Raw genomic sequence first — 16421 nt, 5'->3', positions numbered from 1 at the left:
TCAATATACAACCGCAGTTGTGACATCTCAAACGGGGCCAAACCCTCAACCCAAGCCACCTCCCGCAAACATGACATCAACTCTTTCCACGAGCATAGATTGGCTTTTGTCATTGTATCAGAAATTTGCTCCAAATACCAGAATCTCGAAACACCTGCTTCTATGCACAGCTGATTCACCAGCAACCACAACTTCAGCTCCAGCTTCCCATCCCAGAACTCGTCACCGATCAGGGACATTAAGTATTGAAAAGGAACTTCGCGGCGGGAGATCATATATCCCATATCCTCCGACGTCTGAGATACCACAATGCAGAAGACAGACACTGTCGCAGCACGGACAAGTTCTGCTAGGGCCAAGGCTTGGGTGGTAGTTTCCATACTCTCTTCTGTGACCAGATCCCATCTCGGCAGTGACAAAGCCTGATGTGTCAAATAACACACTGGCAGAACAAAAGCGGAATCAGTCGGATTATCCGACCACTGCTTGTTCAGAACTGCCGCTACTCGAGAGACATATGAAAAGGAATTCCGGATGACAATTATTGGTGTTTGGTCTTTGAGGTCTAATTGTTCGAGTGATGATACCAGTTTTTGAGTGTATGGGGTCACGGCCGTTTGTGGCTCAAAATGGAAATCAAGCACCGGGAACTTTGGCGTGATATCTTTTTTCAAGGCACCCAGAATATCGGCTCTATGATAAATGTCAGATGAGTATGCACTGATGAATGTGAAAGCTTACAAGAACAGGGCCTGCCGCAAAGGAGAATTCGAGTCCAGGGTTTCAACACCACCGATGTGGTCAATGAGCCGTTGGAGTCCTGCCATATGCATCTCCCACGAACTCAAATTACCCACTCGCATCTTCTCAGTTAGCAAATGCTAAACTCAAGTAAGGATGACTTACATCAAACACAGATAGACATATCACAGTCCCGATGACCGCTTTCCGACGGATCCGGCTCTCGGCCAGAATGGACTCGCGAACCGTGCCAAGTGATTGCGTATACAGCTCGATGTCTTTCAGAGAAGGTGGACCATAAATTCTTCTGCTGATTTTTTGCTGGTCTCCAATTGATGGCTCAACCACTGTTATAGACAAGAGCGCCCCAGAAACCATCTCCATAGCCCACAAAAGACGCTTGAAGTTGACGCAGACTTCCACATCGCCCCAATATGTCGGGGCTTGTGCAGATTGGGGGAATGGGTTTGCGACAGTCACATTCTGGGTTATACGAGATCTTCTTGATCTACCAATATCTTTCATGACATGGCGACGCACTTTGTTCAATGTTTCCTTGTCTTTGGCTTGTTTTGGATTGTCGACATGAACGAATGCCAAACTGGATGGTTTCTGAGCCTTTTGAGTACGGGGAGGTTGTGTATAAGGTGTCTTTTGGAGTTTAAACTTGATCTCCATTCTCACTTCAGTATTCTGATGCTATGTGTGAGCCTGTTCGGGGTTGTAGTTCATTGATAACTTGATTACGTAGTCATTCAAGATTGAAAGGCGAAACGCTACGCGCAACAGTGAGATTGGGCCAGGATACAACACGTGATGAACAGCTGGTGCGACTGCTGATCTTAACCGAAATAGGAACTGAAGGATCAATCCTCATCTTATTAAGATATTGGATCAAGCTCATATTTAGTTTGAACTCGCATTTGTTCATGAAAGGTTTATAGTTGTCTTTTCTCCTTTCAGTTTGTGAAAACAAAAGTTATCAAGAATTGAACGATGTTTTGCCAACATTGAAGACTCTCACAACTCTTTTGGATTTCCCCAGTCTTGTAGGCGATGTAACACAACTAGGGGGTGGCCTAGGAGGTACATTCCGCGATGGCCTGGCTTTGGCGCTCAATTAAGCGTCCCTCTGGGGAATCGACGCGTGGAGCGTCCATTAGTGCTAACTGCTAAAATGACCAGTAATCTCATCTCGCTTCAGTCGTATTTTCCTGCACGGCAAGAAAAGAGTTCCCCGAAACTGAAGCATATGTCTGTTCTTATCGGCACTTTGACCAACAAGCTATGACCAAAGCTATTGAAGTTTTCCTGCAACTTTATTTACTTGGATTCTTTAATTGCTTTAATTAAAATGAATTGAGATCCTCAACAGAAATGGACCTTGAGATGGGCAGTGCTATACATGATGAACACCAGCCCGTAAACGTTGAACTCAAATATATTGTCAAGGGATAACATGTGACAATCAGCCAGGTTTCCAGCTAGGCGAAGCTACCACTGACTCACGATGCCAAATGCTTGGGCAATGATTACGGCTGAAATGAAACATCGCCTCCGAGGCCGTGGTACCAAGTTTGCCAAGGAATTACAAAACGCCCAGTTCTGCTTCCGAGGAACGTGAACCAGTTAGAGATGAAAAACAACAGGACCATTTAATGTTCCAGGTTCCCAATATCAGCTTGTACTCATTCAGTATAGCCGGTGTAAGCGACATATGAAAGCGGAATAGAACTCGACATGCGGGGAAAGTTACTTTTGCTCCAAGCCAATAAAACAATTGACAAACCCGACATCATGTGCCGGCAGGGCAGAGCTCGTGGCACAAGTTGCAGGTTCCGCGGGCTGAAGTGTCAGCTAGGGAGGCTTTGGGCTTGGGCTAGACTCCAAGGACTAGCGACACTGCTAACCCCAGACTTTTGCCCCAGGTTTCCGCTGCCATGGCTACACAACCCCAGATCCGACGTTTGAACCCCCGCTCGTGTCGGCTCGACGCGATCCATATCTGCATTAACTATCGGAAGTGCTAGTATATAAAGAAGGGGACATCGGGGGCTTTCCAGGTGTCATCTCGCAACCTCGTACCGTCAAAGCTTGATACTGCCTCAAGATGGAATCCAGCAACCATAACGAGAAGTTTCAGAACGATACCGCGTCCAATTCGGATGCGGCGGGAGGTGCTGTGGAAACGTAAGAGTTGATTGGCGATACCCAAAGTGGTGAAGCTGACCATTGAACAGCGTTGAGAATGCCCAGTTCTACATCGACCCGAAACAAGAGGCAAAGCTTCGTCGCAAGATCGATTTCATGATTGTCCCGACAGTTTGTTTGCTCTATCTTTTCTGCTTTATCGATCGCGCAAATATCGGTACGTCAATCCTCACCATCACGCTCTGTCGGACTCCGAATTAACGCGTCTTCAGGAAATGCCCGTCTTGCTGGTCTGGAGGAAGACCTCGGGATGAAGGGAAGCGACTACAACCTCGTTCTATCCACCTTCTACATCAGTTACATCATCTTCGAGATCCCCGCCAACCTTCTCTGCAAGTACATGGGACCAGGATGGTTCATCCCCTTGACATCTTTGGGTTTTGGGCTGGTGTCCATCTTTACAGCGTTTGTGCACAACGTCCCTCAGATCTGTGGTGTTCGATTCGTCTTGGGCATCTTTGAAGCCGGTATGCTGCCGGGTATTGCGTACTACATGTCCCGGTGGTATCGCAGATCTGAGCTTACGTTCCGTTTGTCGCTTTATATCGTGATGGCGCCTTTGGCGGGTGCTTTTGGTGGTCTTCTTGCGTCTGCGATTTTGAAGCTTCCAAACTTTGGCAGATTTAAGAGTTGGGAGATGATCTTTGGTAGGTCTTCGTCGCGTCTTGATATAACCCAGGCTAACATTGTTGAAGCCATTGAAGGAATCGTCACTGTCGTCCTGTCTCTTATCGCCTTTGGTATGTTCACGCCTAGGCACGTCTATGACAAAACTAATACGGATTAGCTACACTTACCGATCGTCCCGACACAGCCAGATGGCTCACCGAGGAGGAAAGAGCATTGGCCATCAACCGCATCAAGGCCGAACGTCTCGGAACAACCGAAGTCTTGGACAAGATGGACAAGGCAAAGATCTTTGCTGGAATCCGCAGTCCCCTCACCCTGTCTACTTCAATCATTTTCCTCCTTGACAACATCACCGTTCAGGGCCTTGCGTTCTTCTTGCCGACTATTGTTCGAACAATCTATCCCGACAGATCGACCATCTCCCAACAACTCTTCACTGTTCCACCATATGTCGTCGGTGCTTTCTTTACAGTGCTTATCCCAGCCCTCAGCTACAAGATGGATCGTCGGCAGATATTTATTATCCTCTGTGCGCCACTCGTGATGGTCGGATATGCCATTTTCTTGGGCACCAACAATGGCCAGGCGCGCTATGGTGCTACGTTCCTTGTTGCTAGCTCGGCCTTTGCACTAGCACCTTTGACAAACTCGCATATCAGCGCCAATGTCTTGAGTGACACTGCAAGAAGTGCTGCGATTGGAACCAATGGTGAGTTTTGATCACTATCAAACTTGATGTACCAATGCTAACTCGTCTAGTCATGTTTGGCAATATCGGTGGCCTCATTGCTACTTGGTCCTTCGTCAAGAGTGATGGCCCTGACTATCCTATCGGAAACGGGCTAAACCTTGCAACATCCAGTACAATCTTGGTACTCGGAACATTGACCCTTCTATGGATCAAGCGAGATAACCAGAAGCGGGCGAACCGGTCTGCAGAGGAGGAGCTTGCTGGAATGAGTCAGCAACAGATTCAAGATCTTGATTGGAAGAATCCCAACTTCAGATGGATTGCATAATTGCAGTTATGAATCGCTGTAGTGTATTTAACTCTTGAATACGAATCATTTTATCAATATGACTCTATGACGCTGTTTCAATTGCTGGTGTCAAGCACATGTTGACCAAGGCTCGGCGGTATACCTGGGACGGTGGCTGGCCATCAGGTTTAACAACAATGCTGCTCGGATGTTGAGTACATTGAACGCGGGCTTATATGATGTGACCTGTTAACTTTGGGCAGATAGAGATAACGCTCAGCTATTATGGAGTCAGTGAACCTTGAAGTCGCCATTGTGAACTGATTACCCCTCGCATAAACGAAGTGGCTGCTCGGACGTTAACAACACTGGTGGTAGAAATTGGGGAGAGTGGACTCTCGGGCCATGTCTGACACTACCACAGGCAAAACATCTGTTATCCAGTATATCTGGAAGAGGAGATTTCGCTTCATTTTCTTTGTTCCGGTCGGTGATTATAAGCTGCAATTGATTCGTGCCCGCCACGAACAGATAAGCCTTGAACCATAACTACTCAGAAATGACCTACCACCAAGCATGATATTATCCGGGGGAGTCTTCATGTCATTCCATCCCGACAAGTCTTCTAAAATGACGCAGAAAGGCGCTTGACTGACCTCAATCGTTACCTCATGTACTCTGCCCTTCCCCTCAGATGTTGTACATAAAGGCCAGCTCACCTCTGTGTTAGGAGCCCAGCGACTTCCATCCTAACTGAGTCTTAACCTGGACTTTGTACTTCAAAATGCGTTGCTCAACGTTGTACTCTCTTCTTATCTTTCTAGGCATCATAGTATGCCTAGCCCAATCCACCCCATGCATCAAGAACACCGCTTCTCCAAACGAGTACAAAAAGAAGAATAAGGGAGGAAAGAAGGATAAACGTTGCCTCAGACAAGAAGCTTGGCATCATGAAGTCCACTACCATCACGGTGGACATTACATCATCAACGGAACTGTCATCGAACCCGATGGCGAAGGCTTCAAGCCCGGAGCATTGCACGGCGACGGCAAGAAGTACAAGTACTACAAGATTGTAAAGGACCCGAGAGAGATTGACAAGTACTACAAGGACAAGAAGGAAAAACTCAAGAAGGAATCTCCCGACCGCAAAATCACCCACGTTCACAACGACTTCCTCATCCCATCGCAGAAGAACGATGGTCGTCCCCAAGCAGACACTCCATCAAAGGAGATTGATAAGCAACCAGAAGACGACAAGCCATCGAAGAAGATTCATCGACCTGAAGCAGAAATTGCCTTTGAGAAGTTCAACCCACCAGGACTAAACAATCCATACGCGACCTTCGATCGACCAGAAGCAAACACCCCATACAGGAAGAAGGATAGGCTACCAGAAGAAGACAATCCATACGCGAGCTGGAAAGCCCGACAGAATAAGAGAGCGGTTGAGAGTAAAAAGAAACGCGGCGTCATAGAATCAAAATCCTTCATAGGCAATCGCCACGGCCAAGAATGGCCATACCCCTGGAACACCGACGAGGCTAATGCCATAAAGAAAGTCAACGTCACAATCGAGCAGAATGGCGTAGACCCCATCGCCATCAATGTCATCATCCGGAACAACAGCAAGATGAACGTCACCGTCGTGACCCGCAACTCCCCCGTCGACAAAGATGCATTCAAGCTAGGCCATTTCAGAGTGTACCCAGACGACACTCGAATCAACTTTGCGCCCGAGAGGGAGGGATACACCTGGTACGAGAGACCTAGGGGGAGAATGAGCCGTCCTTCGGATCCGAGAAGGATGTATCTTCAATCAGACTTTACGCATCTTCGTCCCAACGAGACGGTTAAGCAGACCATCATTGTCCCGAGCGGTACGAAGGAGCAGAACGAGCAGTGGATTAACATGATTAGGCTTGCTAAGAACGTCACAATGAGGGTGGAAGGAAAGTGGTATGGTATTGGTGTTCGGGGGAATGGGCCGCCACGATGGTCAAGGGATGGTGACTTTGGGTTTGTGTCCAACACCATAGACTTGCAGATTCCGCAACCGGAAAGGGAGTAGATTTACCTCACTTGACTTGCGGATATTTCTACCAATCAATGTCATAGTGTTTCTCCTTGAGGGATGTGAACGACTTTAATTTAATGGTGTGGTGTCATGGCTCGGTCGCGATGCATTTGTCTCTATGGAATCGGTGTCTGATGCAATGGTTTTCAGTACATATAAACTACCGAGGTACCCATATGTTCTACTCATTCCAAAGACCAAGAACACCAACCATTCTACATGTACAAGACACCAAGAGCGCCCTGTTTTCGACACGGTCGTTGTCACCATATCGGTAAACGGCGCCGCTGTACTCTTCGTTCTGGCCGTGCTGTTTCATATGTCGGTAGTCATAAATAGCATTCGTGATAAGAGACGATAGGGCACCGGCCCTATTTTCTTTCAGAATTAGGTTTACATAACACTTAACATTCAACCTGGCACATAATTAATCACATGTTGGTATCAAGTTTTGGGGGATTCTTGTATCGTCCACGGACCAGCATCCCCATCGGGTCTCGTCGAGTTGGCAAATACACTCTACTGCCCCGACAACATGCAACACTTCAGCCCCTACCATGACGGAGATGTGCGGCAACCAAACTGGCCCATCCTCAAGTCATACCTAGAGAATGGTAAGATCTCTTTTGATGATCTCGAGCTACCATGCGGCATCTGTTGCGATACCATGACACCGTGCTAGTATCAGTTACAGAAGCGTCTGTCTCGAGAGGAGTCTACGCCCGAGGTCTGAGTTGCTGAGTGAAAGAACCATGATGGATGAGTTGGGTTCGTGAAGAGACGGATACTTTATCACAGAGCTATCGATCAACACCTGTACTATATGGAGAGCGATGAAACTCTCGCCTGCTACGGCTTTGCTAGCCTTGAACTATTTTCACGGCACCCTAGCCTCCTTGAGGCGTTGCCCAATGATGAGTAAATTAATAAGATGGACTTGATGTCAAGATAGTCAGACCTGGGTCACATTGATACACGAGGGTAGTAGCAAAGATTGGTAAGAAACTCCGTATAGATAGTAGATAGAGTGTCCTATCTATCCTCAGTTCCTCTTCTATCTCTTTTTCATCTTTCCTCCTTTTCCCGTCTTTCTCTTTTCCATCCTTACCGCAAAAACATAAATAAATATAGACCCCAAAATGTGGGCTTGGAAAAATGTGGCCGGCAGCATGAGCTTTTCCTGGTAAACTTTTCAGTTAACCTTGGATTTTTTTTCCCCAAACATATCCAGACTAAACAGAAGTAAATTTGCCTGCCAAGGATGCCTCAGTCTCGTACCAAGGCTCATTGAAAGGGAGGTAGGTGCCAAACTCCTTGTGCTGCTCAGGCGTAGGGAACAGAACATTGTTGGCCCACCATCGAGTCCAGTAACCCAACATGGGCTCGTCCACCAAGGTCTCCATAACCTCCTCCTTGGGCTGGGCCCAGATACCATACCAGTCTCCCTGCACGAAGATCCTCTTGATGCCCGCAAGTCGGAGCATCTCGGTCCAGCGTTCCCACATGTAAGGCTTGCAAAGGTCAGAGCCTTGCTTGGGAACACAGTGGGGAATCTCCACAATCTCAGAGATGGACTCGCCGGGATTGAGCTGAACTAACTCCTCGCTATTCTCGGGTCGCTTAGGGATATCCGTCAGAGTAGCCATGCGGTACTTCTGGCCGACTCTGCCGAAGAACTGGCCCCAGATCTCGGACTCGATGGAGAAGTAGCCGAGTTCCCAGCCGCGCTTGCTAACAGGGGACCACTCCTTCCAGAAGGTGATGGGCAGAGGAGTAGTGTTGTCGACAGTCATCTTGATCTGCAGGGGTTGCATGGACGCGAACTCAGCCAAGATGGTGACATTCTGAATAGCAGCGCCTTGATCACCAGGAATCAACTCGTACTTTTCGGTCTTGGGTTCGGGTCCGTTGGGGTAGTAGTTGCAGCCGATAGAGCCACCGTTCCAGGGCTCCTCCTCATTCCAGATCGGAGCAGTTCGTCCGTGGAAACACTCTTCTTCGGGATCCGAGGCATGACGGCCGGCAGGGGGCTCGTCGAAGGGAAGACACTTGACTATAAGGCCGGAAGAGGGGAGAGAGCCACTGGGTATCAGAAGGCTAGGGCCGACTTCAAGGCCAGACGGCTCGCCATCGTGATGGGGTGGTGCTGAGATGACAGGTTTAGCAATTGCAGCGAGTGCAACAAATGCATAGAAATACAAACGCATCTTGGTAAGTGTGTGATTGTGATTGCAGTTGTGTGTGTGGTTGTGTGTGTGGTAAAGTATGAAGGAGAAGAAGTGTTTCTTGGGATAGAGGGGTCTTAGTATAGGACAGTTAAAAGTATAAAAATTATTGGCTTTGAAGGTTTTGTGCATATATCAGAAGCTTTTGTTTTCAGCACTTGTTTTTTAATACAGAGTTTGGATAAAGCGCGATGCGACTATTTTTAAACTTGGCAGCCTTATCAATATGAAGCTTCTATCAATGCAATGATTTGAGTTGCCTCCTACCTAAATACCATAACTTTATGTATCATAAACTTCTAATCTTAGAACTTTCCTTCACGTTTTTCGTGGTAGATAATTAGACTATATAGATGAATAAGTTTATCTTCCATATTACCATGGAAAGATGATGGGTTCGAAAGTTGTTTGAAAACCTTTACTAGTAATCCAGGAAGTCAAAGCGCGTCAACCTATGTGACGCGACATCCATCAAGGTTTACGTACACCATCAATCTTTCCCAGATAGCCATCAGGCTGATAGTCGAAGTAACCTCATGACCTTGGTACTCTATTTCTGGTCAATGATTATAGTGAACCCTTATTGATCTTGATCGTGGGTCTACGCGCGTCTCGTCAAGCCTACCACTGGATAGCAATCGAAATATGACTCAGGACCATCCATGTCAGAGTTAGTGAGCAATGAAGTCTGGTTGCAGCCAATAGATGAGAATAAAAATAAGCTTATTTCTTTACCTCGGGCCTGTTTGCCAAGCCAAGCATCCACGTCATCACAGTCTAGCTGCATCTCTCTCTGTTCCCCTCATCACTGGCATCAGTAGCGCAGAATGGCTGGGTTGGTAAACGTTTTTGCGGCCTAAGCATGGCTACTTTACTTACCGGTTTCTAGACCCGGAGCATCTACTGGCCTTTCTTCCTTTTTCGTACAAGTCCATGCTACCTTAATCCAAAGCGTGCCAATTACAAGTGTCGTCTCGAGCGCCATATCGTCACTTGATTAAGGTTATGCTGATCCCCCGCACTTTCCCCGTGGGGGAGAACTTAGCATTGATGAAGTGGGATATAAAATGAAGCTGCTGTTTGTCCTTTGTGTGGCATTTCATCTCTTATTTTGTTTCCATCTCAGTATCAACAGACTCAATCTACTATGGCTACATCAAATGATCCAAACCCCATCATGTCAGGGGAAAATGAGCGAAAACAAGAGGATGACGTCGCTGACAACGACCACATCGAACGAGCAGAGACGACAGCAACAAACGATGACGCTGTCTTCTCCAAGTTTCCCAAGATGGACAAGGTCGATAAGTTTGGAGCTCACGCAAAGACTGATCCAAGGGAAATTGCGTTAGTGAAGAAGCTAGATAAATACATTATAGTGAGTGTCCGACTGTCAGATGCATCGTACTGCGTTACTAATGGTGGGCTAGCCCATGTTGTGGCTCATGTATCTCTTCAACTACCTTGATAGAAACGCAATCGCCAATGCACGCCTCAATAACCTTGAAGAAGACCTCGGTCTAGAAGGCACACAGTATAATACTTGTGTTTCAATTCTTTTCGTCGGATACATGTATGACTTCTCCGTCTGGATTTCGATTGAATATATGACTGACTCTCCCAGTGCTGGACAAGTCCCAAGTAACATGCTCATCAACAGGGTCAGACCATCATGGTACATGGCTGGCTTTTGTCTTGCTTGGTCAGTCGTCAGTCTTGTAACGTTCCTGGCAAAAGACTATGGGAGTATGGTAGCCCTTCGCTTTATTCTTGGAGTAACCGAGGCTCCTGTGAGTTGTCTATGTCCTCGGAATATGACGAGCGACTAACAGAGTATAGTTCTACCCCGGAGCCTTGTTCATTCTAAGCATGTTTTACACCCGCAAAGAGTTGGCTGTTCGACTAGCCATTTTTTACACCGGAAATATGGTAGCTAGTTCGTTCGCGGGCCTCATCGCAGCTGCTGTGTTTGCTGGTCTTGATCAAAAGCACGGCCTGGCCGGTTGGCAGTGGTATGTACAGCGTATTGACGACATCAATATCCATTGGCTGACAAGTATTAACAGGCTCTTCATCATCCAAGGAGCTCTGTCAATCTGTACAGCCATACTAGCATTTATATTCTTGCCAGATCATCCTTTAACGACACGTTGGTTATCCGAAGACGAGCGACAACTAGCCTACAACCGCATCTACACTGACACAACCGACGTCCGCGAGAAAACAAGCGTATGGGTCGGTCTTCGCGAGTCAGCCTCTGATTGGCGAACATGGGCACTATGTCTCATGTACAACCTCCATCTCTCCTCGGTCGGCTTCCAAAACTTCCTCCCGTCAGTGATGGAGACATTAGGCTACAACCGAACAATCACTCTAATTTTAACATGCCCGCCTTATCTCCTAGCCGCTATCGTCGGTATAGTCATGGCATGGACTTCGGGCCGATGGAACGAGCGCACCTTGCACATTACCATCTGCAAGTGCATCGTAATGGTAGGCTTCATCATCGCTGTCTCAACGCTCAATCTTGGCGCCCGGATGTTTAGCATTTACCTTTTTGTTGGTTTCAGCTTTGGTATTAACAATATTATCTTGGCTTGGATAAGCGCTACTGTGGGACAAACTAGTGAGAAAAAGGCTGTGTCACTGGCGATTTGCAATACGTTTGGAAACCTTGCTCATGTCTACACGGCTTATTTGTGGCCATCCTCTCATGAGCCGAGATACACTGTGGCTTGGGTTGCGAGTATTGCTTTTTCGTTGGGTGTTGTTGTTATTGCTTGGGGCTTAAAGACTCAGTTGAAAAAACAGAACGAGAAGACAAGAAGAGAACAACCAGAGGTCACCAACTTCTATGTTTACTGAGGATATTGTGTTGGAGACTACAGTACCAGTTGGCAGATTCACAACTACCCTGGAGACAGGTGAGAGTCATCATAGCAGCTTCGGGACCAGTATTTAGATGTAAATGGCCCTGACTTTGTTCGTCCCACTAATGTTTTAGAATAGTAGTATCTGCGATCGCAGGGTTAATCGATCTCATGCGGATTTGGAACCAACCTTGATGGGCAAATTGTCTCACATACCTAATCGCGTTTACCATTCTTCAATATTGATAGATAAAGATATTCTATTATTAATGATATGAACAGAGATATAGATAAGAAGTGGTCAATGCCATGCCGATCTTGTGTCACTTTACGACAACGTAATGGAGCTGCCCTCGATGTGTTGGCGCGGGACGGATATTCGACGCCTTTACGCGTCCCTCGTAACAAAGAGTTTACGGTAGTGAAACAAGCACTGATGCCAAGTAATTCACAAGGTCAGGGCTATTGCCAATATTAAATATCATATCCAAAGACTATTCGATCTATTAATAACATGGTTGCCGCCGTAAAAGCGAACAGGTAAAGTTTCTTGAAAGGGGGAGTAGAGGAGATCAGCAGTACACAGACAGGATGAGGAATCACCAGACAAGTCTTTCCACTTCCGCTCCGCCCTCTCACCAGAAAAGAAAAAAAGCACTCCACCTCCTCCCTGCGCGGTGTTCTTGGCAGCAGCTGGGCAATGTTTTGGTCGTGTCCGCCCCATTGCCAAGGGTCTTGGCCGGAGCCACAGTTTGAACAACCTTAACTAATAAGCTTAACTGCCAAGTCAGCGGCCAAGCGCCAAGTTAGACGCCAAGCGCCAAGCGCTCACATCGCAATCTTTCTGAGACGTCTTATTGGACTTGTCCTGCTCGCACCGTCGTCATGGTCTCAATATCACCGCTACAAGCCAAGAGAATTACTTGTCACACGGGGCTTACTCGAGCCTTGGTTTTCTCTTGGAAGGACTCGATATTGAGGCAGGCAAGTCCTACCGCCCACTTTTGAATTTCCTCTGTCTCTCTCCCGTCCAGTATGCCCTGCCGATCCCTCTCTCACCTTCATTTCTTACTTCTTGACGCACCTGTGCGTTTAAACATTTGCGAATAGACACTCTAAGCCTCAACGCAACACGTCAAGAGAAACAAAGATCTACAACTGTCGTCAGCTCGTGAGCCTCTTTAGATAACCCGTATCAAGCATGAATCAACCAATGCAGCAAGTCAAGATACGACACATCGCATATACCGTATCTCTACGTCTAAAGCATCCTACATAGTGGCAACGTCATTGGGCGAGGATATGTCTCAAACCTGCCACTGTTCAAGTTTCTACTCATCAAAACACCTTGCAAGCCTGACGGATAGTAGCGTGTAATAGTTTCCCTCCATCACAGACACACAACCTTATCGTGAAACCCCGGAACCCCAAATTTCCTGTTTCTAGCGCTTGAATCATCCGCGCAGATCGTGTGCTCTAGCACTGACTCTCCTCATCTCGCCTGCCCACGTCCCGTTACCTGTTAGCTGTCACCACCTATATGCCCATCCCCCACCCCTGGTTTGCCCATTTCAGGTTCCGTTTCCTTTGTGTTTGAGGCATTTTCCTGACCCGCATGGCCGTGCTCTTCCCTTCTGTATAAGAAGCTTTCAGAACCCAGGCTACGCAACGATGGATGAGTGACCCACGGATCTGCCCTTTGTGTATGCTTTTTGTTCGTCAGTCCAACCACTCCATAATTGCCACAGTACTTGTTATCAGAAGTATTAAGTCGGTTTCTCTGCTCATTCTTGATCTGTTTGTTCATACAAATTTTCATGTTTTTTTTGCTTCGGGGATTCGTGTCGTCGACACACTGAGCAGTGATACAACTTGCCAGCATCTTCACACCACATCAAACTCTACTCATTGAGACTTTATCCTCGTCTCTCTGGTCCAACCATTTCAGCCACGCTCAGCAGGTCTCAGCGCAGCACCAACATCGACATATCAAAAGGCGACAGACAAGCCACTATATACTTCACAACCCAATTTCTAAGTGATCTGATTATCTCCTGATAAAGTCACCACAATGCCTACTCTTCACTTAAGCGACCTCAACGTCGTGTTGGCAGTTCTTGGTATGTGCAACTCCTTTTTCTGGGCAAGTCTTGGTGGTGACGCGGTTTGACTTTGCCCAGCCCTTGGCACGACTTGGCGTTCTGACACAGTACAACAGGTGCTTTCATGACCCTTTATGGTGTGATCTCTGTCAAGCTCAAGCAACAATGGTACCTTGGAGAAGCTCGTAAGTTTTCTTTCTTTCTTTTGGGGGTAGGGATACTAACATGGTGCGACCTGCAGTACCTGCCATGCTGGTTGGCATCATTCTTGGCCCAGTATCAGCCAAGTTTCTAGACAGTGAGAGATGGGGTTCGGCCGAACCGGGCCAGACTGCTGAGATCGCACTGGGTCTCATGCGTGTGGTTATTGGTGTGCAGCTCGTGATAGCAGGCTATCAGCTGCCCGCCAAATACAACATCAAGCGCTGGAAGGAGATGTTCATCTGCCTCCTCCCCGTCATGACCCTAATGTGGCTGTGCACTACTGCTTGCATCATGGCCACTATCCCCAAGCTCAAGCTCCTCGGAGCCATGGTTATTGCCTCGTGTGTTACCTGCACCGATCCCGTTCTGTCGCAGGCCGTCGCCAAGGGTCCCTTTGCCGACAAGTATGTCCCCCGACACTTGCGAGAGATCATTTCCTCCGAGGCTGGTGCCAACGATGGCTTCGGCTTTCCCTTCCTCATGTTTGCAACATATCTCATGAGACACGCCCATGAGGGCCCTGCCGGAGATATTGATGCTGCCAAGATGCTCCACGCTCGCGCTGAAGACGTGGGTCGTCTCGGCGGTGGCGTCGGCGAAGCCATGAAGAACTGGTTTCTAGAAACCTGGCTCTACTACGTCGTTATGGGTATGGCCTATGGAGCAGTGGTGGGTTACATCTCATGCCGCAGCATCAAATTTGCTCTGCGAAGGTAAGCCAAGAGACCCATTTTACAGGGAATACTTACTGACATTACATGCAGGAGCTGGATTGATGAGCAATCCTACCTGCTCTTCCCTGTCGCCATCGGCCTTTTCATCATCGGAACCTGTGGCGCTATCGGCACAAACGACCTTGTCGCTTGCTTCGTCGCTGGGAACCTCCTCAACTGGGATGGAAACTTCCTTGCCGAGACTTATCGACGACACGATGAGGTCAACCACTGTTTGGATGTTCTTCTGAACTTTGGTGGATTCATGTTTATTGGAACAGCCATTCCCTGGGCTGAGTTCCACGATCCCGATGGCACCGGTGTCACCATTGGCCGACTGTTCGGTCTCGGCTTCATGGTCCTCGTTTTCCGACGTATCCCTGCCATCATTGCTTTGTACAAGTTGATGCCCAAGGTCGTCCAGAACATGAAGGAAGCTCTCTTTATGGGCTACTTTGGACCGATTGGTGTGGGAGCCGTGTTTTACCGCGAACACATGCGTCATCTCTTTCCTCACCCTGAAGATGCGGACCAAGAAGAGAATGACATGCTCAACGTCACCGGCGCAGTCATCTACTGGCTTGTCCTCTTCTCCATCGTCGTCCACGGTCTATCTATCCCCGCCCTAAACTTCATCTACCAGTGGCGCGGGGTCGAACCCATCCAAGACGACGCTGTGTCTATTCGTCGCAAGTCTTTCACCATGGCGACGCCCAGCAACGCCATCACCGCAGATGAGGAGAACTTTATCGCCTTCAATCGTTTCAGCCGACCCGACGTGGACGGTTCAATGGTTCTTGGCGAAGTTCCACCCGCTGTTCATGCACGAAACGAGTTTGCGGTCTTTTCCGGAACTCATTCCTCCGAGGAGGACACAATTGAGAGAGAGAAGGAGGAGGCGGAGAGGAGACGGAAAGGAAGAACTATTCAGTATTTGGTATAGATTTAGCGTGCATTTTAGATGTGTCATTTCGAATTAAGCATGGAGCATATATAGCGAGACTTCTGCAATGTTATGACTTTCTTTTACTAAATTGTTCCCTCCGGCTCGTGTCAATTGCCCGCTCCGTGACCCTCTACATGGCCTACCAAGATTGGTATGTAGAGACGATGTGTTTTTAGCTGACGTCAAAGTGGAGCAGATGGATTTCGACCACGAGTGGCGATGAAGTGTTCTTGGTGATGGTGTTGATCCTTTGGACAAACCTCGAATGGCGAAGTGGGATATGAAGCTATTGGCATCCGAAAGGTGAGGCTGTCTAGGCAGATCGATGAAGTTACACGTCTTGCGCCTTTTCTCAACGGGGCATCTGCAGAAACAACTCGTCAAGCTCATCACCTGCATTCGAGATGTGAGTACGACCTGCCAAGCGACAACCTCGGTTCCCTTTACAACTCCTCAATCCCCCACTGGTGTCTCTCTAGCATCGGTGGCCAATGCCAAGATAGATCGGACGTAGACAGGGTTACTTCATGTAGTCCAGCGCTTTTTATATATCCCTGCCACAAACATCACCAGGAATTGCATTCATGCAGGTCAGGGCTTGGCAGAACCACAACAAGAGAATATCCCTTGTAGGAAGATATATATCATTTCGCTACATTCCAACCACATCCACAGAAGCTCAGGTGAACGTTTTACTTGGCGGTAAGCGCTGCGGGTCATTC

The 16421-nt window shown here is 47.8% G+C and overlaps 6 protein-coding genes across 6 annotated transcripts; 4 read left to right on the top strand and 2 right to left on the bottom strand.

Moving 5' to 3' along the window:
* Positions 1-45: 45 nt before the first annotated feature.
* Positions 46-1419, bottom strand: FGSG_11083 (uncharacterized protein; the record flags this gene model as incomplete). The annotated part of the gene is made up of 5 exons (XM_011326972.1): positions 46-103; positions 139-296; positions 444-693; positions 742-863; positions 907-1419. The coding sequence occupies 5 exons, from the start codon at positions 1417-1419 to the stop codon at positions 46-48; spliced, it is 1101 nt and encodes a 366-aa protein (XP_011325274.1).
* A 1432-nt stretch (positions 1420-2851) lies between these two features.
* On the top strand, positions 2852-4601 carry FGSG_11084 (uncharacterized protein; the record flags this gene model as incomplete). The annotated part of the gene is made up of 6 exons (XM_011326971.1): positions 2852-2931; positions 2982-3109; positions 3165-3599; positions 3648-3692; positions 3740-4291; positions 4342-4601. The coding sequence occupies 6 exons, from the start codon at positions 2852-2854 to the stop codon at positions 4599-4601; spliced, it is 1500 nt and encodes a 499-aa protein (XP_011325273.1).
* A 745-nt stretch (positions 4602-5346) lies between these two features.
* FGSG_11085 (uncharacterized protein) lies at positions 5347-6633 on the top strand (the record flags this gene model as incomplete). The annotated part of the gene is made up of 1 exon (XM_011326970.1): positions 5347-6633. The coding sequence occupies one exon, from the start codon at positions 5347-5349 to the stop codon at positions 6631-6633; it is 1287 nt and encodes a 428-aa protein (XP_011325272.1).
* Positions 6634-7871: 1238 nt separating this feature from the next.
* Positions 7872-8846, bottom strand: FGSG_11086 (uncharacterized protein; the record flags this gene model as incomplete). The annotated part of the gene is made up of 1 exon (XM_011326969.1): positions 7872-8846. The coding sequence occupies one exon, from the start codon at positions 8844-8846 to the stop codon at positions 7872-7874; it is 975 nt and encodes a 324-aa protein (XP_011325271.1).
* A 1195-nt stretch (positions 8847-10041) lies between these two features.
* FGSG_11087 (uncharacterized protein) lies at positions 10042-11729 on the top strand (the record flags this gene model as incomplete). Its single annotated transcript, XM_011326968.1, has 5 exons — positions 10042-10242; positions 10295-10437; positions 10489-10654; positions 10704-10876; positions 10931-11729. 5 exons carry the CDS (start codon positions 10042-10044, stop codon positions 11727-11729), a joined length of 1482 nt encoding a protein of 493 aa, XP_011325270.1.
* Positions 11730-13805: 2076 nt separating this feature from the next.
* On the top strand, positions 13806-15696 carry FGSG_11088 (uncharacterized protein; the record flags this gene model as incomplete). The annotated part of the gene is made up of 4 exons (XM_011326967.1): positions 13806-13854; positions 13953-14021; positions 14078-14753; positions 14805-15696. The coding sequence occupies 4 exons, from the start codon at positions 13806-13808 to the stop codon at positions 15694-15696; spliced, it is 1686 nt and encodes a 561-aa protein (XP_011325269.1).
* Between the last annotated feature and the right edge of the window lie 725 nt (positions 15697-16421).

This window comes from Fusarium graminearum, chromosome 3 (genome assembly GCF_000240135.3).
Source record: "Fusarium graminearum PH-1 chromosome 3, whole genome shotgun sequence".
NCBI classification, from domain to species: domain Eukaryota; kingdom Fungi; phylum Ascomycota; class Sordariomycetes; order Hypocreales; family Nectriaceae; genus Fusarium; species Fusarium graminearum.
The sequence above is the reverse complement of the archived record's forward strand: the minus strand, read 5'-3'. Positions and strand labels throughout refer to the sequence as shown.